This window comes from Rhodamnia argentea, chromosome 1, assembly GCF_020921035.1.
Source record: "Rhodamnia argentea isolate NSW1041297 chromosome 1, ASM2092103v1, whole genome shotgun sequence".
Lineage (NCBI taxonomy): Eukaryota > Viridiplantae > Streptophyta > Magnoliopsida > Myrtales > Myrtaceae > Rhodamnia > Rhodamnia argentea.
The window spans coordinates 28,577,782-28,604,856 of record NC_063150.1 but is presented as its reverse complement, the minus strand read 5'-3'; the positions used below and the strand labels follow the sequence as shown (position 1 = coordinate 28,604,856).

At 39.9% G+C, this 27,075-nt stretch overlaps 2 protein-coding genes and 1 long non-coding RNA gene across 3 annotated transcripts; 1 reads left to right on the top strand and 2 right to left on the bottom strand.

The window, feature by feature from the left end:
* Positions 1 to 10,082: 10,082 nt before the first annotated feature.
* On the top strand, positions 10,083 to 10,467 carry LOC125313619. The gene is made up of 2 exons (XR_007197267.1): positions 10,083 to 10,244; positions 10,412 to 10,467. It is a non-coding gene; the product is annotated as an uncharacterized LOC125313619 (long non-coding RNA).
* A 42-nt stretch (positions 10,468 to 10,509) lies between these two features.
* LOC115747722 (calcium-binding protein CP1) lies at positions 10,510 to 11,242 on the bottom strand. The gene has a single exon (XM_030683987.2). The coding sequence runs from the start codon at positions 11,096 to 11,098 to the stop codon at positions 10,568 to 10,570; it is 531 nt and encodes a 176-aa protein (XP_030539847.2). The 5' UTR covers positions 11,099 to 11,242; the 3' UTR covers positions 10,510 to 10,567.
* Positions 11,243 to 16,131: 4,889 nt separating this feature from the next.
* LOC115747721 lies at positions 16,132 to 26,054 on the bottom strand. Its single transcript, XM_030683985.2, has 16 exons — positions 25,670 to 26,054; positions 24,764 to 24,958; positions 24,395 to 24,469; positions 24,129 to 24,296; positions 23,701 to 23,864; positions 23,239 to 23,457; positions 22,923 to 23,049; positions 21,859 to 22,047; positions 21,409 to 21,495; positions 21,088 to 21,245; positions 19,961 to 20,080; positions 17,618 to 17,843; positions 17,367 to 17,426; positions 17,121 to 17,294; positions 16,926 to 17,035; positions 16,132 to 16,812 (listed from the first exon to the last, which is right to left on the bottom strand). Exons 1-16 carry the CDS (start codon positions 25,859 to 25,861, stop codon positions 16,647 to 16,649), a joined length of 2,430 nt encoding a protein of 809 aa, XP_030539845.2. The 5' UTR covers positions 25,862 to 26,054; the 3' UTR covers positions 16,132 to 16,646.
* Between the last annotated feature and the right edge of the window lie 1,021 nt (positions 26,055 to 27,075).

The following is a 27,075-nucleotide window of genomic DNA, read 5'->3' as shown; positions in this document are numbered from 1 at the left end:
ATATCTTCTTTCAGTATCATGCCTCAGCTAATATCAAGAAGAACTTTAAGTGGTCTTGAGTTTTGTCTGGTACCCCCTTTTTGAGCCTGTTCGTGGGGGGAATTGAGAAATGTTTTGATCTGAATCGATAGGTCTTACAATCGTCCTCATTGCTTCCTAAACGAATCGCTCCATTATTTTTGGATGGTCATGATGTGAATGCTATATCCTTTCGGGGTTGAGCACCTGGATACAACCATGAAGATGGTATTTGCGCTCTTCCTCATCCTCGTGCTGATCATGGCAGCTCTACCTGCCCACAAGCAATTGGACCTCAAAGCTTGTGATGGCGGTAGCGATGCTACGGTTTCTTATACTGCTACTAATTCAAGCAAGACACCGGATCAATGGGTTGCCACTTTCTACCGCTACAAACAATAGGGTCGAACATGAGAACAGCAACGGTTATTTCAGTTGTGACTACCCAAGCGCTCCGGCCGATGTTGACAACACTGTTCCCAGTGGTTTTGATAGTTCTCGCCATTTCTTAGTAGACCGCTAGACTGCTTGTATTGGAGGTTGGGATGGTCGACCTCAATGTAAAACATAGGCGAGGCAAATGAATGAATAAGTTGGGGAACTCATGTTTGAAGCCTAGATCATAAGCATGTCGCATGTCGATTTCCACTGGAATGTTCGAATATATCAGCTTTTGTGTTGCCTATAAGTGTGTGGTCTCTCTTGTGTACTAGGAGATACAGAAAACTGAAGAAAACTTTGCCCTGGCTTGGTTATACGTGATTGTGAAATCATGTCTTGAACTTAAACTTCAAGACTAGATACATAGCAAAGCGCATGCGTAAATAGTCCATGTACATATACATGCCCAAATTATTGTACATGTAAACTTTTGTCCATTTGAATGCAAATTGTGGATCATTCTATCATCTACAAGCTCTTTATACATACCGAGTCGTGAATCTACAATGTCAATGCTCCATTTCTCACAAAATAATATGGGAATCCTTCATAAGATTTCTCTCTAAGATGTTTGGTACCCCTTTTTCTATGCTTGACAACAAAGCTTTGGGATAATTGCAAAAACAAGAGCTAACATTTAGGTCGTTAGTCAATTGAGAATTGTAGATTCTTTTTTTGTCAATTAAAGAATTAAGGATTTTACATAGCTTCAATCGGGCCTCGAGCTCCTTGTCCGTGGAATTTGCGAGAGGAAAATAAAACCAAAAGCGATTCCGGTGCAATAGTTGGTCATTTTGTCAAGTGTCATTTTCGATGCCCGATTCCACCTAGGGTGAGCTTGGGATTTCATTGTGGCTTTCTTAAGATCTTAAACCCTTGATTTAACAAAATTAAAACCTTAAGTCTTGTTTCTATACCTATCCCAACCTAATACTAATTTGACTTGCATATTTTTACACTATTTTGAAATAAAAAGGTACATTTTTATCTTACTTTCTCCCCAAAATTCAAAATATTGTTTAAGTTAATCATAATGAATTATATGTGAAATTCCATGTCCTAATTTATAGATTGTGAAAATTGTTTTGCGTCATTATAGAAATGTCGAAGTTTAAAAAATCAAAAAGTAAAAATGGATCTTGTGTGTCAGAGGACCGATTTAGTGAAGAGTACATAACCCATATTCCTAGATATTAGTTGATTAACTAATGCATTGTGAGTGTGAGAATGCAATGAAATTCTGACCTAAAGGGTGTTTATGCTCCTGTTTTTCATGCTATTCCCACGTTAACGATGCATGTAATTGACAAATCTTTACCACGTGATCATCCTTTGGACATGGACCGTTAATGGCCGTTTAAAGAGAACCAACTACCTAACAATAATTAACTTTAACCATGCCCTTTGATCCCAGTTATGTCTCTAGTTAGAATTCGTACTCTCCCAGTTAGCAAAGTTCAACGTAGTGTCATGTAATAATTGCTGACAGAAAAAGCGAAAATCATCATCTCATGACTCCCATATATGAACCCTAGAATGGGGACATTGCCCCTCAATAATCACGAAATCTTTTGAATGCCAACCCACGAGTTTGATGGACATTATCAATCTTAATCATGATTACTTCTTTGGTGGCTTAACCTGTTCTAGTGGTGCAGCAACACTGTGATTCCCCCCCACTCTAAATCTGCTTTTCCTAAAGAAAGATTCGAGTTGCTTAGTTCTTATCTGATGAGCATCCTGTGTTCTCTAACCCTAGCAACAGAAGAAATTCACTCGTCTATAAATTCGACGCGAAGGACCACCAGATCATCGCACCAAGTGGAGACACTCCCTCGCCACATAATCTGGTATGTCCAAGCAAAACCCTTGATTTCAAATATCTTCTTCCTGTATCATACCTCATCTTATCAAGAACATGCTTAAGCGGCTTCGGGTTAAGTTAATTACCACATTTTTCTTTAGCAAAAATTAATTGAGAAAAAGGGTTTTCATTAGAATCAATAGGTCGTAGATCATCTTTTTATCGCCTCCATGGAAAAGAGATCATACGGTTTTTGTCGGACGATCAATTGCATGAATGTAAATCCACCCTTTCAGGGGTCAAGTAACTGAATCCAATCATGAAGGCAGCATTTGTGCTCTTCCTTGTCCTCGTGCTGGTCGCGGCAGCTCTACAAGCCGATGCAAAGCCCAAGAATCTGCAGGGGCGTCGGCTCGCTGATGCGAGCACAGGCCGCAAAGCTAATGCTGGCAGTAGCGATGCTACCATTTCTTCTACCTCCACCGCTACTACTGCTTCAAGCAAGACCCCCGGTTCCACGAGCACTTCTAGTACTTCTTCTACTCCTACCACTGCTACCACTACAGGCAACACCGACGCTAAAACCGGGCCCCAGCGGGAGAAGAACGATGGATATAACACCTACTCAAGCACTCCGGTTGACTCCGACGGCGATAGTTCTCACCATTTCATCACAGGCCCCTAGTACCGCTCCACCTGGAGGTGGGAATGGTCAGTCGCAATGTAAAATTATAGGTATAGCGATGAATGAATAAGTTGGGAAAACTCATGTTTAAAAGCATAGATGACATGTTGATTTCCACCAGAAAGTTGAAATGATCAGCTTCTTCGTACCCTTGTGGTGTCTCTCTTGTGCGATTTATGTGTGACGCAACATATATGTCATGATCATAGCTGGCCTTAGGCCATACCTGCTATGTGTTCTGTGTACTACAGCATATGGAAATAAAGAATCCTGGCTGTAGCTTGGTTTTATGTGGTTATAATAGCATGTCTCCTCTGAAACTTCAAGATTAAGCAAACGATGTGACGAGAGATAATCAGGTACCGAAGAGAGCGATGAGTAACATCTTATATTCTCTTACATGCAGGCAGAGGTTGATTAGGTTAAGTATATTTGGTTCAACGAAAACTCTCGATGTTGGATTGGACGATAAAGAAAGGGAGATATAATCTCACTCGATGGAAACCCTAAAAGATGGAGCAGCAATATTGACTTCCCCCGACTGCTCGTTTCATCAAATTATGGAACCGAGGCTACATTTGCGTCATTATTCGGCTTAATTTGCACATTGTATACAGTTAGGAGCTTCCTTCGAAGTTCCTTCAGATCTAAGGATGCTGATGCGTCTATCCCGCCAATGTACCTTGGAGTCATTCATATGCACGATCAAACTAGCTACTTTCTAAAATATAACGGTCTTTGTGTTTTCGTTTCTAGAGGTTCGTAGTCGAAATGAAGAGATCGAACATAAGGCTCAATGACAATTGCTGCGTGTTTCAAGGATTTTCATGTTTGGCGTTCTTTGCATTGTCAAATCTACGGGAGTTCTTGTTGTAAACTGGCCTTAAAATCACGTCAATCACTCGCATCGAATATCCATATATTTACCTTCATGTGTAAACGCAGCATTAGATAAAAGGTCTGTTTTTCATCAGCTAATCTTCATTCGCTTCTCCGCGAGAATTTAATCACCGGATAACACTCCTACCATTATGACAGTGGTCCAACATTACGCATAATATCACCACAGCGATACAAATTTTCTCTATGGAACGGTTTCTTCATTACAAACTGCTAATAATCCTTCGTAAAACTTCTTTGGGTGTGAGTAAGACTTAACTTTAAATGTGCAACCATTTATTTTGGAAGCTCAAGTTTTTGGGAAATGACATTGATTATACCATACTTCTGATCCTCCTCGGCACAGGAAGGGACTGAATCATGCAAATTCAATACATGCGTGGATGAAAGAACATGTGGAACCTGAGATGTATGTACAAAGAATGGTTAGCCCAAAAATCGGTAAAAGTGGGTGCGAGAAATCAGATTCGAGTCCTCAAACTCGACACCTCTTGCTCTAGAAAGAGAGTCAAAGACTTGGGTAATTCTCTATTCTGCAATAAGTGAAGAGTACATTAGTGCTTACAGACTTTAAAATAGAGTTGATCGATGATGAACAGCTTAAGTGTCCTTGTCTAAGCCTGATCATCCTTAAAAAGCCATTCATTGTTTGATTTAAAAGTGTTCCGACAGGGTGGGGGACTCCAAAAACTAGGTCCCCTTCCCATACCTCCATGCCTGTCATTAGCACATCAGTGGTGATAACGTCAGGCGGGGAAGGCGTACCCAAAAGTCCCCGATCCCGCTCGAGAATGACGCAAGAATCATTAGTTAAAAGCCGATTCCAACTGAGCACCCTTTCAGAAGTTAGGTCGATAATATTATCTGACCCCAGCATACAACAATGCCTGTTACATATCTAAGAAGCTCATTACAAATATTCACTGCTCATACGAAATAGACTATTCATGGTCTACTATTTCTTCATGGTCCTTGTAGCTAATTAAGCTCCTTCATGAGTAAAAATTGCACTCGAGTTAGGTATCTTGCTGTTGATAATGCAGTATTCTCTCAGCTCACTCACTTACTTTGAATTAAGAGCTCTTGGGAAGGATGACTCCGTGAATGTAATCCAACAATCATAGCAATAGAAATATCTAGAAAATTGGAACCAGGAGGAAGTATTCTGCAAGTAAATTATGGCCAAACAGTTCAAAAGATAAGCAGTGGAATGGCGTATGTAATCACTAATGAACGGATGCAATTCCTTTAATCGAAGAGAATGCTGAACCATTTGGTGGTTGAAATTTGGAGGCTGTTGACTCGCAATAGATGGGATTAGAATGTATGTTCATTAGGCAACTCGAAGGCTCTAGTGAACTTGAACAGGTTGGTCAGTTATGTTTCGAGGGCAGCTTAGATCGAGAACGACGAGAGAGACTTTTCTCCTGATTCCCTGACGGCTCCTATCATCTTTTCCTTAAAACAAGATTGAAACAAACCTGAGTTCTCGCCTACGGTAACAGTACGACAGCACGAGTATGTGTTGCATAGGCTTGTTTGATAGTCTTATGTGCCAAAACAAGAATAAACAGGTGTTCGGCAATAGCCAGAAGTCGACCATTTACCCTTTTCTGTCGCCAGCAAAACACCTTCCAGGCCGGGAGTTTCCGTTACATGCTCTCCTCTCGAGCAGCGTTTTCCTGTCCGTTCCCATCATCCGATCGCACGATGTAATAGCAACTCTCCATACATACGATTCCGGTTCATTCATAGGATGTCGGAGATGCGCCAACGACGCTTCCAGAGCACCTAATCCGGTGACAAAGCAGAATTTAAGGAATGTATCGACCGAGGCTTGGGCTTAAGGCCGGTTATATCAGCATCAGCAGCCGGTGGCACTTTTATTGGCTAGGGTTTGTGCCTCTGTATCCCTCTCATAATATGTCAAATCACGTTGAGATCACTAACCTGGGCCTAAAGATGCCCAGTGAGTTGGCCGGGCATAAGTTATGCAGGACAATTCCGGATGTACTTAGAATTGTGGCCCAAAAAATGAAACTAGAACGTCAAATGTAAGCCGGGTCTTACATGTGATGTTGCAATACAGGTCGGACATGCATATATACATATATATAATTGATACATGGTCTTGTGTATGGTCATTGGGTGGGTAGCTCAATAGAAGTCCTAGTGTTGCAACTTGTATACTACTATCAACTTTGCGATTTGTATTAAGTATATGTTCGGATGCACATATGAGTTGTGCAAAAGAAGTCACGCATCGGAGAATTGATGTGGTGTGAGCATTTAATATATCCTAGTTGACCCATACTTTATTGGCTTAAGATTTTGAGAGAATATGAATCTAGCAAGATATGTTGACGGGTTCGAACTTGGGCTTGCTCTTAACGATCTTTCCAAGTGAATGTATTGAGCTTCTATTGTGCGCTCTCAATAAAGCTCTTTGAGCCCTCCTTGGCCACATGCTATACTAGTTTTTGTATCAATTCATAAAGAAGTGAGCATAGTACAATTCAATCGTTCAGCCGAATCATTTCCAGCATTTGGTTTGGTCCGGTTTACGAGGGGATGTATAATTTTTAAACAGTTCGCAAACCAAATCGCCTACCTCAACTTTGCTAAATCAAAATTCAAAAATCTCGAGATAATTAAACTATGACCAAAAGATAAAATAATGTAAATTTGTCCATATTGCGTAAGTCTTCTCGTCCAATTCGAATGGTGTCGGATGCGCCCTCATGAGTCCATGAGACCACGACCCTCCAATTTTCTATCACGCCTTCAAGTAAGAGTCGCCAATCGATTCCATCCCTTTTGTACGAAATCAAATTCGCATCATACAAGAAGGGGCTTTGATTATTCAAAAGGCTAGTGGCCATTGGAGACATTGACAACCAAAGATGCTTTCTTTACTTACTTGATCACAAGGTAAAGACATTCTTGACGAGAGACCGGGACACTAACTAGCACCGACACGCGACATGAAAAGTCGAAACTTCATTTTTATAAAAATAGAAAATTTCAACACATTTTGACATATTATATGTTAAATACATATTTTATCATGTATATATAAAAATATCGGTAATGAACTTCTTCTTCTTCTTCTTCTTCTTATGTTAGGGATGCACAATTAGATATGTTGGGCTGATTGAACATATTAATTTTGCGGGGGTTGGGATATGACTTAAGTGTGTGTGTGTGTGTGTGTGTGTGTGTGTGTGTGTGTGTGTGTGTGTGTGTGTGTGTGACAAATGCTTAAAATTGATCATGTACGTGTCAAAATGTATGTGGTGAAATGCTGGACTTGCGTGTTCTTGGCGTGTATAGAGCGCCGACCAAGTGTCGATAGCATGTCGAAGATTGTTAGACACGACACGAAGGCCCCCAAAGAGTGTCGATGATTCCTAGCCGGGATATACAGACAAGACATTCTCTCTTTCTCATTTGTTGTCATGTATCGGCAAAAAAGACGTAGCTTTCACTTCTAGATCTTAAATAATCATTTGGTCCAAATTGCATCCTAGACTATGGGTGATCGATTTTAGTGCTGGTAGTTCTCCATTCGTAGATTCTAGAAGCGGCCCAAGTGGTCATGAAACCAAACCAGCCCATTATTAGGATTCGGTGGACCACAACAACGAAATAAAACGTAAAAGTGAAAAAGAGAAATAAAGACACGAGGTTTATTCTAGTTCACCTTTAAACTAGGGCTACATCCAACGATATCCCGTACTCTTGTGTCAATAGGGAGTATGAATCACACCCCTTCGCATGTCCGATTCAATTCTAAGATTGATCCCACAACCTATGATTTCTTCTTCTCGTTTTTCCTTTTTTTTAATTTGTGGGTTTTTTCTATTCCTCACAAGTGGGAGTTTCCCAACACAATACAAGCCCTAGTGTTGCAATTTGTATATTATCATCAGCTTTGTGATTTGTATTATGTATCTATTGAAATGCATGTGTGAGTTTTGATCTCAAAAAAATTCTCATGTAAGTTGCGCTAAAGAAATCACACATCGGATAAGTGGTGTGGTGTGAGCAGTTAATATATTCCAATTGGTTTATAACTCATTGTCTTAAACTTTTAATCGAATATGAGTCCAACTGGATATATTAACAAACTCGAGCTTAGGCGCGCTCTAGACGATTTCCCCTAATGAAGGTATCGGACTTCTGCTTGCGCTCCCAACAAGTTGGTATTAGAGCGGATGGTAAATCCTGTTTCTATATTTGGTGAAATATCATTCGTTGCTCCCAACTACATCATCTTTGAGCCGCAGACATATTATCTACCTATCTATTGATAAAGAGGTGAGAACAACGCAATTCAAACCATTCCACCGAATCATTTTCAACATTTGGTTTGGTTCGGTTTACGAGGATGTACTTTTCATATAAAAGAAACGGTTCATAAACCGTAAACCTTTTTTTTTTCCAATCCTATTTTTTATGCCAATTTAGTTCCAAACCTTTTGTATTGGTGCCAATTAAGTCCTAAAGCTTATAATAGTGCCAATTTAGTGCGTGATTCAGCTCGGATTTGGAATTTTTTTAATAATTTTTGGTATTCCACATAATTTTAAAAAACCAAAAATCTTAAAATTATTTAAAACCTCTAAATAGATCTAACTTCACCGGGTCGGCACTCTTAAAAACCTACCATATCGCCTACCGTTAACTATTTGCTAGATACAAAATTTAGAATAAATTGCTCCAAAAAAGCTTAGTTCCAAAGTAGATACAATGGCATGCTTTGGTTTGGTTCGTAAACCTCTATATAGATCTAACTTCACCGGGTCGGCACTCTTAAAAACCTACCACATCGCCTACCTTAACTTTTGCTAGATCAAAATTCAAAAATCTTGAGCTAGTTCCAAAGAAGATACTATGGCATGCTTTTCATAAATAAATAAAAAAACTAATAATAGAGAGAGAGAGAGAGAGAGAGAGAGAGAGAGAGAGAGAGAGAGAGAGAGAGAAGGAGAGATTCGACTTTGACCAAAAGATACAACCATGTAAATTTGAATGGTGTCAGATACGCCCTCGTGAATCCACTGGACCAATTTTCTATCACGCCTATAAGTAAAGACTCGCGAATCAATTCGATCCCTTTTGTACGAAATCAAATCCGCATCACACGAGAGGTCTGATTCGATTATTCAAAAGGCTAAGTTGCCCACTGGAGACATCGATAGCCAAAGATGCTTTCTTTACTTTACTTGATCACATGGCAAGCTGAACCCAGGCAGACTCTTGACGAGAGGCCGGGACATACGGACAAGGACAATTCCCTCTTTCTCATTTTTTTGTCATGTATTGGCAGAAGATACATAGCTTTCGATTCCAGATTTCTTAAATAACCCGTTGGTTCAAATTGCATCCTAGACTTTGGGCGATCGTCTTCGGTGCGGATCGATTCTTATTTCCAAATCTAAAATAAAACGGGATAGAGTCGATTCTCCATTTGTGACAGGGGTGATCAGTTCACAATCCAATCCGATCCGATCCCATTCGGGAACCGGAAATGGGACTTGATGGTCCTTGGACCAGACCGGTCCATCGAGTTCAGTAGGCAATACAATGGAACCCGTCGATTATTAATAGGGGTGAACAACATGGACTTTAATTTTAATACATTAATTAAAATTAGGTTTGCACTTAAAAAAATAAAAAAAGTAACTGATGGATTAATAGTTTATATTTATGAAATAATAACAACAGTAATAATAATACTTATTATTAGCATAACCATAATAATCGGTCCAATCTGGTCCAGGCGGTCGAGTTCCTCCTTGGAATCAAGAATCAGACCGAAAATCACTGATTCCACTTTTATGAAATCAAAAATCGAACTAGCGCATCCGAGAACCGAACCGAACCGGCCATTTCAACCCGATCCAAGCGGTTCTCGATTCGATTCCAAGATTGATCCCGTAACCAATGATTTCTTCTTCTTTTTCTAGGTTTTTTTTTTCCCCATTCTATTCCTTACAAATTTTGTTTGTTTCTTCTATTCCTTATAAGTGAGAGTTTCCCAAATATAAAAAAGGAAAAATAATAACAATTTACTAATTAGGGTTTTTCTTCTCCTTTTCGAAACCGGAGAACCGGGGCCGATGCACGCCTTTTGTTTCTCGAGATCTTGTTCGGGCACGCAATTTCGCCCATTAATACACACAGATCACATCGCTGGCTCGATCGCAGTCGGGCAGGTTGGTAAGAATGACCCCGTCCTATTTCGCTGTACAAACATTTAACTAAAGCCATGGCCACCAACTACCGCGAATAATGCAGAGGAGGTACAATGGCATTTCAGTAAATTTTCCGATGTCGGTCGACGGCTTGGCTGTCGTAATGCGATGTAACAAATTTCACAAAAGTTAAACGGTTTAGTTTGCTAAAGCACATAGATTAGGCTTTCTCCCACCCAATTCTTTGTCTAATTCCTCTCACATTCTTCGGAATTTGCTATGTTTTGATGTTCCTTCCGGTTGTTTTTCGAACGTTGTTAGTGAATGAGAATACCTGGCTTTTCGATAATAAAAAAAATTAAGAGATTTAGCAATCTCTCAGCGATTGCTTAAACATGTTCTGCTAAATTTTGTTTTAAGTAAAGTTAATATATTTTAATCACGCAATATTAGCCTTAGAAATGGTTCCTTGGAAGAGGGCAAAAAAAAGGGGGGGGGTTTCAGAACAAGAGAAAACCCTCAGAAGAAGCCGTCGTCGACGGCCAAAACCTTCATCAGCCCGTCCAGCGACACGCCCTCCGCCTCGTCGCCGCCCCCCAGCCTGATCATCGCCTTGATCTCGTCCTCGCTCGCGCCTAGCCCCGCCCACGCCATGTAGCTCCTCAGGTCCTCGTAGCTCAGCCTCCCGTCCCCGTCCTTGTCCATCACCCTGAACACTTCCTCCATGAGCCCGGCCCCCGACGCCGCCGCCGCCGCCTCCCGCGACCGCGTCCTCGCCCTCCCCGGGGCAGCCTTCGCGCCGCCCAGCACGCGCTCGAACTCCTCGTACTCCACGAAGCCGTCGCGGTTCGCGTCCGCGACCGCCATCATCGTCGCCAGGACGTCCTCGTCGCCGCCCCCAGCCTCGCCGAAGGAGAATCCGGCGTAGAAGGAGCGGAGGTCGTCGCTGCTGATCTTGCCGTCGCGGTCGGCGTCCAGGACGTCGAACGCCGACCTGAGGTGGGGCCTCGCCGGGGCCTCTCGGCGGAGGTTTCGGTCGGAAGGGCACATCCGGACGATCTTGTGCGCCGAACGAATCTCGAGAGTCTCCTTTCTGGGCGGCTTCTTGCGCTCTGTGGCTCTTCTTCTTCTTTTGTATGGTTGCAAATGAAAGGCGCAACGTGAAATTGATGAACAATAGATCTCCACAGAGGGAGAGAGGGGCTCGGTTTTATATACACACGGTGCCTGTGGGGCCCACTTTTTTTTTCTAATCACGCCACCGCGGGTAAATGTCGTCGGGGACGTTTGGCTTGGCGGGCACGATTCGCGTCGTGGTGGTTTGCCGTCGTCAGGGCGCACGTGATGGATTGACACGCAAGTCGTGACGTCATCGGGTCCAGAACACGGTCTGGGTCGTCGCACGTGATCCCCGGACCCCCGGCTGTCCTCCTCTTGGACCGTCGCGTGAGCTGTTTGGTCTGACCGATGGATATTTCGGCCTGAAATGGTTGATTTACATGTGATCATTATTACTCATTAGGCTTAGAAAAAAGGGGTTAAATCTCGTGATTGATTGATATTGACCCTTTTTTTTTTATTAAATCCCCCCACTACCTTTTCGGTTTTTTTATATATATTTGGAAATCGATATTTCTTTAGGTGGGATTCAGTGCCAAATTAAATTAAACGGCTCTTAAATGATGTTTAAAGATCGACCAAAAAAAGCTGATGTTTAAAGTTCCAAAAACCTTTTGACCAAAAAAAAAAAGTTCCAAAAAGCATGGAAACATATCAAGAGACTTTTAACACTGTAAGAAGTTCTTTTAGGTCTAAACTAAAGCGGTCAACGTGAAATGAATTTCAAAATTAAAGGCGAAATTAAAAAGAGATGTTGAATTGTAAGTAAAATGTAGAAGCCGGAACTCATACTTTAGTATAAAATAAGTACGATTCTAAACAGCGTTAACACTAGATTGGGACATAATTATCCTAAATTTTTTCTTATGACGTAAAAAAACACATACTTATAATTATGTGACACATTTACTCTACGTTAAGGTTACGTAAGATGATTTTTTAACCAAAATAATATTGTTTCCACTTCATTTGTTTTTTAGCATCCATGTAGGCAGTTTTTTGAACAGTTCTAATTGACCTAACTTTGAAAAAAAGTAAATGCATCACTCATGTACAAGTTTGAAATTTTTGAGATTGTTGGTGACTTTTGCCTCTAATAATAAATAACGAAAATCATTTAGCTATCCGACTGTCCTTTGTGACTTATGGTTGGATTTTGATATTCTGCCAAATTAGGTTCCGTTCATATTGGAATTTGTAGAAGGTATATTCTAAGGTTATTGTAGTGAACGATGTCAATCATTTGACCCCAAATGAATATCACATTTTCTTGTCGGTTTTTCGATGATCCAATTGAGCTTGGCTCGTCTATCATGCCAAAGGGTTGTCGGCCAAAATAGGATATCACGCCAAAATAAAATCTTTTTCCATTAAATATGAAAATTACGAACTTACTGCACATCAACTCTATTAAAATGCCTAGAATACCCCCTCTTATAAAAAGGTCCAATGACCCCAACTCACGCCACTGAAATACCAAAACTCTCAACTCATGTACTTCGATGGGTGATTTAATCGAAATTCCGGTTTTACAAATTTAAAAATGAGAAATTGCTATTCCAATCAACCGAATTAGGATACCCCCGATCAAATATGTCTCATGAAAGGAGTAACATGAAGCTCGAAATTATGGGCCTATAAAATATTTCAAGGAAATTGGTCTATGGTTTATTTAGTTAAAAAAAAAAAGCAAATGGTAATTTTTAGTGTCTCCTGCCACCCTTCATCGCCCTAGCCACCTCCTTGCCGCCTCTTGACTTGGCCATCACCGTTCACCACCACCTCTCCCCCCAAAACCTAATTTCATTCAACTCCAAAATCTGCGAATTTTTTTGACCATGAGATCTGGTTGTATGTGTACAAACTAAGGTTGGCGACCACTGATCCGAGGTTGCCGTAGTCATTGGCAGCCTCAAGCAAGTCACCCACGGAGTCCACGGCCCCGATCTAAGGTTGCAACACCGTGCGGTAGCTGCGGGGGAAGTTCGATGACTTTCGGGTCCATTGGCTTTGCCGTCGCGTCGGGAGTGCCCGGGATGCGTGGACGTGGGCGGGCGTGACAAGATTGGTAGGGGCATTTTTGGAAAGATGGAAGGGAATTTTACAAACAAATATAAACAATTTTTCTGAGGTAAAGTAGTAAACATGTAGTTTTGAAAGTAAATGTATCGTTTATATTGTGAGGTGAACGTCAAGTAAAATTTTTATAATTGCCTCTATTTTTTTTATTTTTTTTCCGGAATAGCAATGATTGGTGATGCATTTCCGAGAACGTTCGCCAACAACTCCAGCTTTCTCGGTCGTGCCTCCCAAAGTCAACGACTCTTGATCAAAATCGTGTGCGCGATAGTCGTCACTTGTTACGACAATGGCCGTCACAGAGGCCGACAATGGCTTGAGAATTTTTCTTTCCTAAATTACGCAAGCATCACAGAATGAATTAAGATTTCTCTAACTCTAATCACGCCAAAGGGGTGAGTGCTTAAGAAGATAAAAAATTGTTGGTCATGCTGTAGTTATATAAGTTCTAAATAAAGGGATTTTTCCCATGCTCGTTCCGAATCTAACATGACCGAGAAAGTTAAAAACATCGAATAGAAGGGTAGTTTTTGTGCATCTCAACTGATTCAATTCCCGAGCGATTTTAAGAATATGCTCCCACCCGCTGCCTATTGTTTGTGGGATTTTACTTATGTAGTGCTCCCAATAAGAAACGAACCTACTACCGCAATGGGAGAAGCAAACTTCTACTGCGTTCTAAATCGTGTAAAATATTTTACTTCCACGAAATAATCAACAACTTTACACTTGTCGATTTATCATGATTCTTTTGCTTAATATGTAATATTTTGTCTAATGACAATGAATGACTTTTCGCTCCATCCCCAATTCATAAATGTATCAAACCGAACTCACACGTCAAAAAAGAGTGCAATTGAAATTTGATTACCAGTCACAATGCCTAAAGATTTTTTTTTTTTTTTTCCTCGTCAAACAATGCCTAAAGGTTCAAAAGATCTACATATGTCCGCATCGGGAAGATTACTAAAATATCATAACCCTTCTTTACGGATGCCAATTCAATCCTAAAGGTTTTAATTTGGCCAATTTATTCTTAAATCACGTTAGCATCTCCCATGCCACATAGGATAACTAGCATTTAGGTCAACCGTAGGGTTTTTATTTTTTTTATTTTTTTGGCAATTATCCCTTCTGTATCTATCCACACATGCAAGTTCCTTTCTTGAACCGACTCTTGATTGGCACCATGAGTTGGTTACGACCCAAAACCTATTTATGGTCCCCGAAATCATGATCATCGATCGGTGTCTCGGTGAAAGCATGGTTCCTGAGATCAATCCAAGGGCCTCGCGTTCTTATCTTCAGGAGAACCGTCGCGACCCAATTAAATTAGAAAAGCGTGAGACTGGAACACCACCCAAAAAGAAAATCCTTCCCACGAATCAATCGAAAGCCAACTTCGCCACACACTTGGCTGCGGGCTCGTGAGCCATCAAATGGGTCTTAGGTTTAACAATGGAAGGCTGTGTTTTTGGTCTTTTGTTTCCACGTTCTATTCATAGGGCTAGTTCGATGGAGACTGTCCACGTTGTTTTTGTTCTATTGATTAGAGACGGACAAATAGAGTGAAATCGTCTAAGACAAGATAGTGTCGACCGAAGCTTTCGGACTCTAGCACTAGCGAATAAATTCTCCCTTCTCAATTTTTGGCAACCACACGATCGACTTATGGTGGTCACGTTGTAGCAAACGTCCGACCTGGCATGAAAGACTGGCCCCAAAAAAAAAAAAAATGGATCTAATGAGAACCCTACGTTTGAATCAATGTGACCCCCAATTTTTGGGCCTTTCATCAATAATAATAATGACACAAATAATCCATAAACTTCGCAATATATAATGTGATCTTCGAATTTTTAATTTATTCAATATGGTCCATAAACTTTAATCCTATGTGCAACATGATTCCTCAACTTTTAATTTATTCAATGCGGTCCATGGACTTTTGATACATGTTCAACGCAATCCCTGGACTATGTGGTAATGTTCAGTGTCGTCGTTCCATTACTTCAACATAAAGGACGATACCAAAAGTTCAAGAATCGCACTACACATCGGGCTAAAGTTCATTTGTCATATTGAACAAACTAAAAAAAGTTTAGGAACCACATTGCACATTGAGATAAGTTTGGGGACCAATGGTGTCATTTTCCCCATAAATAGTCTGCTGAATTTGTGATGCAAGCAGTGGCGTGGGCAGGGAGCCCCACTCTGGCTACGATCCAACAAATTCGTTTCCAAATGTGATGCGACCTGTCATTGTCTTTGGGCAATGAAAACCTGACGGGGCGTTTTGGATTTAATCTCTTGATGGACCAAAGTTCTAACACGTAGCCATCTTTGTGATGGGAATGAGATGCTTTCCATTATTAGGACAAAAAGAAGAAGATCGGAATGAGATGCTCTCAAAAGAACTCACTCACAATTTTTCTTCCTCTTCTTTGTTACCAAAATAGATGCAAATACATGCTGCCTGATCATGCATGGATCAACATATATGAGACTTGACTTGAATTCTTCCTACCGATTTCTCCTTAGACTTGGCGAAACATGCCAGGTCTCCAGTTCTTTCAATGCCGACTTTGGCCGGTCGAGAGCAGATAGCATCCCCCATCACGACTTAGATTAATGTCGCTTCTTCTCAATAATGGAGAAGAGAAGCGGGTCTTTCGCACGTAATTGTTCCAAATGACATATCAAATTCGTCCATCTAAGCCTACTAATGTAGATCCACAGCTTGATTTCATGACAATCGCGTGCGTGCTAAGCCTAGACTAGCAATTCCACCGCATCTTCACCAAAACCTTTTCCATCCACCAACAGAGGAACAAAACCCCCTACAAGATCCATCAGTTTTATCTTATCTACAGAGGTTTCTCAATATGAGCATAAAACTTGAATGTTCTTCAGTTACACTAAAAGTCACATCAAGGAGGCTCAACAGATACATGATGCGTAGAAACGAGAGAAGACGACCAAACTGAGATAAACAAGGTCTATTCGAAGTGATTGTCTACAATGGACCGAAGATGAAAAGATAGTCCTAAGACAATTGTTTATCCTAGTTCCAACATGGCATCAGCCAAATACAACAAAAACCAAATCCTTTTAGCCAAATACAACAAAAGGACAAGATGCTCTCGTCTTCCACCACATTATGTTAATCTACCACCGTCCCATATCAGGGAACAAAAAAGATGTATTCTGTGTTTTGTGTGGCAATCTAATCTAAAAGCAGAACAGAAAAATGTGAACGAAGAGAGCTTTTTAGGTAAGTTACATCAGTAAAAACGCTGCAGCTCCAAACTAATGTTTTGGCAATAGGCGCTTCATCCCAATTGAGATGACAGAAGCCCTGAGAGACTGGATGCAATTCTTCTTTGAACCCGGTCTTGAATCAGCGCACAGGATTAGAGAAAAATATGACTGCAAAATAGACAATAAATCCAGCAACAAGAATGCCACCATATATATAAGTTTGCGAAGACTGCATGGGATATTTGTACTCAATGTTGCAGCATCTCATTTTCTCACGCTCGTCAGCCAAAACCCGGTCCACATATCTGCACGTAATATAGGCATAGGATTTAGAAATGAAAAAACAAGCAGCTGCTGTTCAGTCTTTTAGATGGAACAGCAGATCAACTATCTTGATTCACAAGGAATATTAACTTACTGTAATGTGAACATAGTGCTTTGCAGAATTTGCGAACTGTTTACGTGTGCATCTTGTAACCGGTGATCATACAACAACGAGGATAGATCTACAAGCTGTTCTTCAAGGCTCTGTCGATCAAGTGAAGTCAGGGCATTTTAATATCTTCATAACATTGTGTTGAAGCAAAACTATTTTAAGAAGATAGCCACTTACATCCAAGTACTTCTCCAATCTTTCGACTAATTCATGAGGGAAAGGCTCTGGCAAGTTAGTTGTCTTTTTGTAGAACTTCTCCAGCCACAGCTCCGTGCTTGATTTGTTCTTTTTCCCCTTGACTGGTTCACCAAGCGGGGTTTTCAAATAGTCTGATGCAAAACCTTGTACAACCTGTACAAAACTAGCCCTTGATAAGCATCGACAACAGTAACTCAATAAGAAGATTAAAATAGATTAAATCACCTCTGATGTATCCCGAATTTTGCGAAGCGCAGCATCCAAATTTGAATATACTGTATTCCTCTGTCAAAAAAATTGAACAGACTCTTAGTGACACTCAGTCACTAAGCCAACCTGCGTCTTCGACCAATTAAGGTCAAGAAACAAATAGATATGCTAGGCCAGGATATTTCGAGCTGTTTCCAGCATCAATCATCAGGCAATGGATAACAGTGAGATTTACTTTATTATGATTTTATAGGAAGAGGCCTCACCAATGCAACATCTTTCAGCATTTGACTGATTTTGGAAGTATTAGAGAATGGGCCAAATGGATGGCAACCAGTCGCCCAGAGCCAATTAACAACTGCTCTTTCATGTACATGAGAAGCCTTCTCATAAGGTGCTGTAAGCCCACCAACAGCAGATGCAAGCCCTGCTAATATATGGCGCTGAACCTGATAAGGAAGAGCATGCCTTCTCTCTATTTCTGAAACATAACTGTATGGAGGACATATAACCTTTCAGGTAGTCAAAATGGTACATATACTCAATGAGATGCCATAAGTTCTCTTGCAAGAGGTATACTGCTCAAGGACAATCACATTGTCCATCAGAAAAGCAGATGCAGGTGCTCTATATAAGACATTGACTTGGAAACATCACTATCAACATATCAGCTAACTAATTTAGGAAACAACTGTATTGCTTGAATAATGTCTTTACCAGTATACTCACCAGATGCAAATAAAAAACGTGAACATATAAGTGGATAAAACAAATGGAATTTGGTTATTGAATGCAAAAAACGTTTCCATGCTACCGCAGGTGAATAACGGTTCAAACCCGCCCTTTGAATTCCTTTCCATGAAACTTTGGTTTAGAAAAGAAACTCAAGATGTACAGGAAATAAGAAAGATGACATACTACAGCTTTTCAAACAATGTGATGATGCTCCATTTTTCAAATAGCAGAACAAATCAGATATTAACTCTTGTAGGAGGAAACTTCTAGTTTATAAAATAGGGTTAATACTACAAAAACCACAAACTACTAAACCTGTGCCACATTTACTCCAAACTAATTTTTGTGTCACAAAAAATTCCAAACTAAAAAACCTATGCTACATTTACCCTCTATTAGCTTTTGTCAAATTTTAATGTTAAGTTGCTGAGCAGGAATGACACATGGCAATAACTCAGGTGAGGTGACAAGTCCACTAAGCAATTCAAGTCTCTTTTTTTATTATTTTACTTTATTCTTTATTTTAGCATCCCCTTTTAACAACAAATTTTTTTGTTCTTTCCTATTTTTCACCCAGAGCACTCCAGCTTTAATACTCAGCTTCGTCTTCTTCTTCTCATTATTCCTGTCCAAACCAATCTCTTTCTCTATCTGTTATCTTGCTTGCATTCACTCAGCCCTTGCATTCACCCACTCAAGTGCACTCATCAGTGCACACTTTCTATCCTCTGTTTAATTTCCATGTTCACACATGGCACTCTCTTTACCTTTCATTCACAGCCTTTCCCAACTAAGAATTAACTTGCCTTTTCAATTAGCTCTCATTTGAAAATTCCATGAAAAATAGAGGTGTATTAGACAAACAAGCTGCTTGGGATTTTTCAAGTTCAACAAATGAGACAAAAAAGGAACGCTCGCAGACAACTGCTTGGGATCTTCTGAAACAAGCCAAACAAGTTCAACAAAAAAGCAAAGAAGAGAAGCTTACCAAAAGTAAAAGAGTGTGCTTGATGAAGATAAGTGTGCTCGAACGAGTCATGAAGATGAAGACAAGTGCACAAAGAAGATGGAGTCGAAGAAACAACCAGTTGGGATCATTCGGACCAAGCCGAACAAGTTCTACAAACAAACCCGGGAAAAAAATCAAAGATGAGAAGATTACCAGACACAAAAGAGTATGCTGGAACGAGTCACAAAGACAAAGATGAACCAGAGTCCCCCAAGGGAGAGAGAATAAGCCCTAATCATTTTCAAACGAGGCTAATTAAAGCAAAAACAAAGAATAAGACAAAGCTGAGTATTAAGGCTGGAGCATTTCGAGTAAAAAAAAAATCAGAATAAAATAAAAAAAAGTGAGAGAGATATGAATTTCCACATGGACTTTCCACGTCATCCAAGTAATTGCCACATGTCATTCAAGCTCAACAATTTAACAAAAGTTTGATGGAAGCTAACAGAAGGTACATGTGACACGAGGGTACCACTTTGGGGGTTTTTGTGACACAAAAATTAATTTAAGGTAAATGTGGCACATGTATACAAGTTTGGGGTTTTTCATGGTATTAACTCTATAAAATAAGGGGTCTTAATATAGTTAGATTGTTCATTAATGCTTGCAAAAGAAAACTAGTACTCAAAATTACAAAGAAATTAAGAGTTTCACTATGTTCTCACCTATGGAAGGAGACAGCAAACACGCTAGAGATACCTATAATGGAGATACAAATGGTAAAGTAGGCACATGATGGGCATAAAGACCCAACCAAAGCCATCTCTAGAAACCCTTACTGCTAGGACTCCATGTCTTGATACTGAAGGACGCAGTAAAAACAATGCTTTGAAACTTCAACCCTGCAAATGACATGCCTCCTTACCTCAGTGGTATCTTTTCATTGGGATGCTGAAGTACTATCACAACATCATGGCTTGTCCACACAAGACTCTCATCTTCCATCATAAGATTTGCATCCACATCAGCTAGTGACAGCACAAAGCTGGGGAAAAGAAATAAAATTGAACTTTAATATCAATCTACTTAATCTTCTTTGCTCAAATGCGGGAGAGGAGAGACAATCATCAAGGAAGGTAACAATTGTATGGTTTATAAAAATTTACAAAAGTCATTCACTTCGTCATCGAGTATAATACATTGTATGGTTATAAAGATAGAGGGAGAAAAAGTACATAATGTATGACCTAATGTGTGTACATATAGGATTACATTGCAGAAGTAAATTTTTGCTCTAACAGACTAGAGCTCTGTCTCTAAGCCAGTATGTACAAACCAACAAGAATCTATCTCACATAAACATCGAACATCTTCAGAGATCCAACAATGGGTTATTAATAAGTCATCAAAGACATTTTGACATGCTTAATTTCAAGGTAAGCACATGCCAACCTGAAATTGGAACTAATTCGACATCAAGAAGCTTCATTCACCAATCTAAAATAGCTCAACAGTTTCTATAAATAATATATTGTCACCCAAAAAGGTTCAAGTCTTACGGAAAATGCAGAAGGGACTCATAATTTAGGCTTCAACACAAGATTAGTGGAAGGTACTTTTTTTTTATACAGTAAATACGCAAAAGACATATTTATCCATCAGAAGACCCCAGAGAAGTCAAGCGATGAAGGTTCTTACTTTTGGTTGATTTCAGGATTTGACTATAGTTAATATGACACCCAGAAAGCCACCTTTCCCAGAACAGCACCTTATAAATGCTAAGTGCAATTCCAAACCAAACAACTAGTAATCTACGGAAGAGTATGTACAAACATACATCTTTACCAAAAAGATAATTATGCAAGTTCCCTCCAATATGAGAACAGCGAAGAAGTTTCAGCCACTTTGATGTAGGATTGAGCACAATGCAATAGTATCATTCATGACAATAATAAAGTTTATAGAGGAAGAAGTAGACGAGATCTAGGAATACGGCATTATAATATAGCAACAGAACTATGTGACAGAATTCCAACAAAGTAGCATTCTCACACAGGAATCACTCTGGTCCCATATGTTCGGTGCAAATCCCCCTTCTTCTTTTTCACCCCCTTTTTCTTGTCCTTTCCAATCTTGGTGTTATAAGTGGCCCAAAGAGGTTTATGCTTGAGTATGGAATCACTTGAATCATCCGATTCACCCATCCAGTCCTAAACAAAGAAAACCTGAGAAACATTACAGCACTAGATAATAAAAAGCAAAATCACCAAATGGATGTTGAGTGCTCTGAGAAACTGGAAATGTGCAGAATGCTAGGCATTGATTTTGTAACACCCAGGAGACAATTGAATCGTATAGTGAGTTCATACTAACCTGGCGGAGGAAAAATTTATTTGAAAGAGATGGATCTGCAACTTCCAGTAAACCAGCAGCAAGCACATCAGTGGACCGTTCCATTTCCTGCAGATATTATCTCCGAGTAAATCCATTGGCTCACATAATGATTAGCTCTAAGGCAAAATCCATATGACATTAAAGCCTCCGCTAGCCACATCACAAGACATGGTCTTGGGCACATTGTTTTCGCCTTTTGCCTTTTTCATAGTACGTGAGTGATTAAAGAATCAAGGGGGTGAAAACATGTGTAGATATGAAGAAGGAGCTCTTCAAAAGAGGGTAAGTACAGGCCAAGCAATCTACAATCTCTGACTATTGAATTATTCTAAATTGTTGCACTTTTTCAAACCCCACCCAGCAGAAAAAAATAAAAAATAGGCATGAGTAGTTATTAGGTATTGACCACAGAGAGAGAGAGAGGCTCACTTCTTTGAGAATAGCCCCATCAAGATAAGTCTTAGTATGAACATGAAAACGTCCATCCTTTTTGGTCTCTTGCAATGAATGCCCTCGCATTGCTTTAGAGACAGCAATGGCAAGCTTCTCATGGCGATGTAAAGCATGTGAACCTCCAACAATAACTACTTCTTGGCCATCATGAACCATCTTCTTAACCTAGAAGCAGCAGAAGAATAACATAAGAAAATTTCCAACTCCAGCAAATATGCATAGTAAAATAGAGTGCAATAATTCAAGTAAATCTTATTTGGACAAATTGATTCAGATGATTGAAGCCAACCAATCTGCAATAACTTTCACAGAATCGGCCAGGCACATGGTTAACAAACAAGAGAACATTGCTATGGCCTCATAAATAAGGTTCTATTGTTTATCGTTTCCTTCAATTGATCAAACATGCCAAAACGAATTCTTGAGCATAGCTACTAAGTTTACTGAAACCAAATGTCCCATATTTTGAAAGAAAGACCAACCTTATCACCAAGAAATGGATCCAACAGGCTCCATCATTCCTCTATTATTACACAATCTTAACAAAGTGCCACCAATTTGGAGCTACACTACTGGAATTTCTTTTAGTTGACAAACGCCTAATTCATTGAGCCAAAGTTCAAAATTATTCTTTTAGGTGAACGTGTTACCAGATTGTATGTGTTTATGCAAAACCTTTCTTCCTCCTAAAAGCCTGGGTTGCCAAATTCCAGAGGGCAATTAAAACTTGTACCCCTCCACAGATTCAAACAAGGGAGCAAAAACTTGCATATACATACAATTGCTCTAAGATAGCTAAAAACAAGCATAAGCATTATCTGAATTCTGAATAACCATGATGCATAGTGAGCTTCCAGGACATTTTTTTTAAATTTTTAGTTTTGCTTCTTGTGAATAATGGAGTCATCTTGTACCGTGAATTAGACTATAACACCAAGGGCATAAGTCAAGACATACAGTACCACAGGATCAACATACAATTGATTCATCAGAGATAGCTTAATTTAGCCCAGAGAGAAGAACAAGAAAAGGCCACTTACCTCGGCCTCGATTTCCGCAATGTCTATGCTGTAATTGTGACCTTTTTCAATAATATTAAACCGATTATGATTCTGAAGAACGATGATTGGTATCAGCAACCTTGTTGTGAGATCAACAGTTTCAAACCTGGATAAACAAAACATATAGAGATCACCACTAAAAGTGGAATTGCATAAGACAAACAGTAAACCCTTAGAAATGATTCTAGGCATTCAAAAGTACAAGTCTAGGACACAGCTAAATCTAATTCTGGGTATGTCCATATTGTGCAAATAAAAACTTGGGAACCTGCAAAACAAATTAGGTCTCATGTACCTTATGTCTGGAGCTATAACATGCTCGACTGTTGTTGCTATAAGACTTGCAAGTTGTCCATCAAACACATCATGGGAAGCACGGTCATTCGCAGCACTGAAACTGTTGGGGAACATAATGTTTTGTAAACGTGGTAGAGTTCTGGAGCTCACGCTTCCCTCCTCTGTTTCAATCTTTCCATATGTGCAAGGACCAGCTGAGAGGTCAATCACGACAAATCTGGAGTGCAACACATATTTGACAGACTAAACCTGGTCAGACCATTCTCGCTTTTTAAGCACCTAGACTTCTCATTTTTTGTGTTGACAGACAATTTCTTAAAAAAGCTTAAGTCAGAGAACTGCTATGTGGAACTCTCCATGCCATACCAATCACTTGAAGAAAAAGTGAAACACACAAATAGAAAAAGCAAACAACCATCCCATCATGTGTTTTTAACATGAGTAACTGCTCGACTGGTACCTGCCAGATCCAAGCCAAACTTGAGATGCCCCTCCTCCATTATAGCGGTAGCGGTAAATGTAATCTCCTTCCTGTTTCTTCATGTCTTCGTCGGTCAATTGGCTGATTCTCCCATACATCAAAGTGTCAAGATCAATTTCCTTATTCCTGGGATCCATTCTGACCTGTAAAAACCAAAAGTAAGCCTATAAAGATAAAGGCTGTGAAGGTCACAAGCCAACAGGAGAAAATTCTAAAATCCAGCCGGACAACCAAATAGAAACTCCTTGAAGGAAAAAAAAATGTCCTAGAAGTCACAGTTTCCCATTAAACTTTTCTGGCCGTCCATCAACAACTTAAATTACAACAAAGGGGAAAAGAAAGTCGGGAAGAAAATACAATACACCATCACTATATTAAAGCAATCAAGACTGAATTTGAGACTATACTTTATCAAAGTTAACAACGAATATTGCATTGGGCACAGGTCTATCCATCTCTGAAGCAGAAAGTCCACCGTCCTCCATATCGAATATGTAGGAATATAACCTCTGAAATACAGGTTCCACAGCCGTTGCTTCCACCTCAAACAAAGGTACCTCTCTCCCAAAATCGCTCTGAATTTTCAGGAAAAACAATCATTTAGAAGCATCGATACATTCAAACTGTAAAAACAGTCAATCACAGCAATCAACACAAGCTTTGTAGGACCTACCTCCCTTGCAGTTCCAGAAGTAACCATGGCCTCTTTCATGGCCTTCTCAAGTGCAATGAGTTCAGGTTGTGCAGCCTATTAAGTAATACATCAATTATGGAAGATGAGTTTATGTTTACTGCCAAATTACATATAAGGACAAGGATAGATACCGAATCACCGAGCATATATATATATATATAGTAAACCCAACAGTTCATGACCAATTCTAGAAGACACCAACACAGAGAGAATAACACATCTACTTGAAATATTTGTTATTGAGCAAAATCATACTGACTGAAAATAGAAAATGCAAATAAAAGTTGAAGATAGGGGAGAACTCTTTGAGCAGAAAGACATGAACAAAATCTAGAAAGAAATTATTACATGATATGCATTATACACGATGTGATGCTCGATGTCAATAGGCTCTCCTGTCTCCAAACACAAAGGCCTGTGTGATGTAAAGCTAACTCTCAGGAACTCTTCAAACTTGTGAGCATCCATTTTGTACCTATATCCTCCGTCACCGTCAAAGCCTATAAGGACAACATTCACTTCTAATGGGACCTGAAAAGGCACCTGCATCGAAATCCACCCAAAATCAAACGGCACCCAAAACTGTTTCCAAGCAACATATAAAATCTCCGTAGAAGCATAAACTAGACAAGATCAATGGTGACGCTACTACCTTACATCAAATATATTATCACTGATTGCTCATATTATTAAGCAATACAGTGACGGGAAAATTTGCTCTCTAATTTCATACTAGTCCCAGGATCCTTAGCTAATGCCGTTTGTATAAAACGTCTAAGATAATCTTGAGCCAGTGAACTTGAAACTAGTCACATAAAGGAGGCCTGTCTTCCCCCTAACCTATTCTAATCAGACTCAGTACCGATTCCATGTCTTTATGACAAGCAGCAATGTACAATCAGCCAGTTCGCTTATTGGTTAAAAAAATACACCTCACAATCTTGCCAAATGACAATTTTGCAGTACTTCACTACGAACACCCCTAATTCTTTGATTTGATGATCCCAAACGCACAATTGCCGTCTTAAGCTTATTTCTAAGATCACTGATACGCCTTCCCAGCAAAAGAGTGCCCCCTCCTTCTCACTCATATCCTCGCTACTTCGTCCCATTCATCTGTATACGCAATCGCTAATGCAATACCAAATTAATTCACCGGAGAAGCTGAGAGTATTCAGCAGAGAAGCTGATGAAAAGAGAGAGAGAGAGAGAGTTTGGGGGGGGTGGGGGTGGGGAGATCAGTTGATCTAGAACCTCGGCCCGAGAGTGAAGCATCTGGCGAACGTCGGACCGAACGCTGTCTCGGACGTCCTGGAAGGCGCCGTGGTGCCACTGCGGATGACCAGGATCTCGCCTGAAGGCTTGCGGAGCTGACTCGGACCGAGTCGCGAGCAGACTCAGCGCCAAGAGGAAAGGAAACGCTAAAGACTTGGAATTGAGAGCCATGGGAAGGATCGCGGAGTCAAGCCAGATTTCGTACACTTCGAAGTCTGCAAAAACCCTCCCGATGAGCGGGCGAGTGCGAGGTTTTACTGACGAAGACGAAGAGGATTGACGAACATTTTCTCGGAGCGCAAACGTCTCTCCCTTCGCGAGGAAGACGCTATATTTTCGAAAATGCCCCTGTCAATTTTGATGCGTCCGATGTTTAAGATCAGAACAATTTTATAATTAGTACCTCATTTTCCCTATTCAGCGCTTAGTCCTCCTTTTTTTCCTCCTTTTATGCAATCCAATCCCTCGCTCGGAAGAGTGGGCATAGTTCCAGAATAAAATTTGAAATTTGGAGAATCGGACCGATTGAAATCGATCAATTTCAGGTTCCAAAAATTAAAGAATCGATTTTGACATCTAGGTTCCAGGCAAGTGAAACCCTTGAAATCGGAACTGGAATTGGAGAAAGTTTTTTATATTTTTTCTTAATTTATGTCTTCGCGTTATCTTACGATATTTCATGGTGTCAATTAATGAGTATGTAATTCCAAATTACTTTATCATTCAGACTTTTACTTTGTATGTTTCATATTTTTTTGTATATCTAAATATGAGTTGTGGTAATGAGATTTTAACAATAGGTGGTGGTCATTACACGTAATTATTCACCGCAATTATTCAACTAAGAATACATGTGAAACCTGGATGGAACTAGAACCAACTCTGGAGGTTTTAAGTTTTAAGTTATGCAAGATAGGTTTCAAGTTCCAAATAATAAGAGGCTCGTATAGATGGGTAAGTTTCAAGTGGAACTTGTATGGAACCTACAACCGCTCACTAAGACTTATTCGATTATCAAACAAATCGGTGCCAAATAAGAAGTACGATAACCAATCAATATTAAAAATCAATAGATCACGTCCATCTTCCATATTATAATTATAAACATAGATATATTGCGCGACGGATAAAAAGTAGTTACGAAGCAGGGTAAATTCAAATTTAACTGCGATCACGTTATGCGCATGGACTCGGTTCCAGCAAGAGTCACTAATGAGAATGGGATTCTAACATTCAATCTCAAGTGTCTGCCACGAACCTTCAATTCAATTGGAATCGGAAAAAATCAGAAATTACTTCCAAGTTTTAACCCGGTCTTCCGCTGAAATTGACATTTTAGACTCGCATGCAAACAAAAGCAAAGAAACGGAAGACAAAAAAAAAAA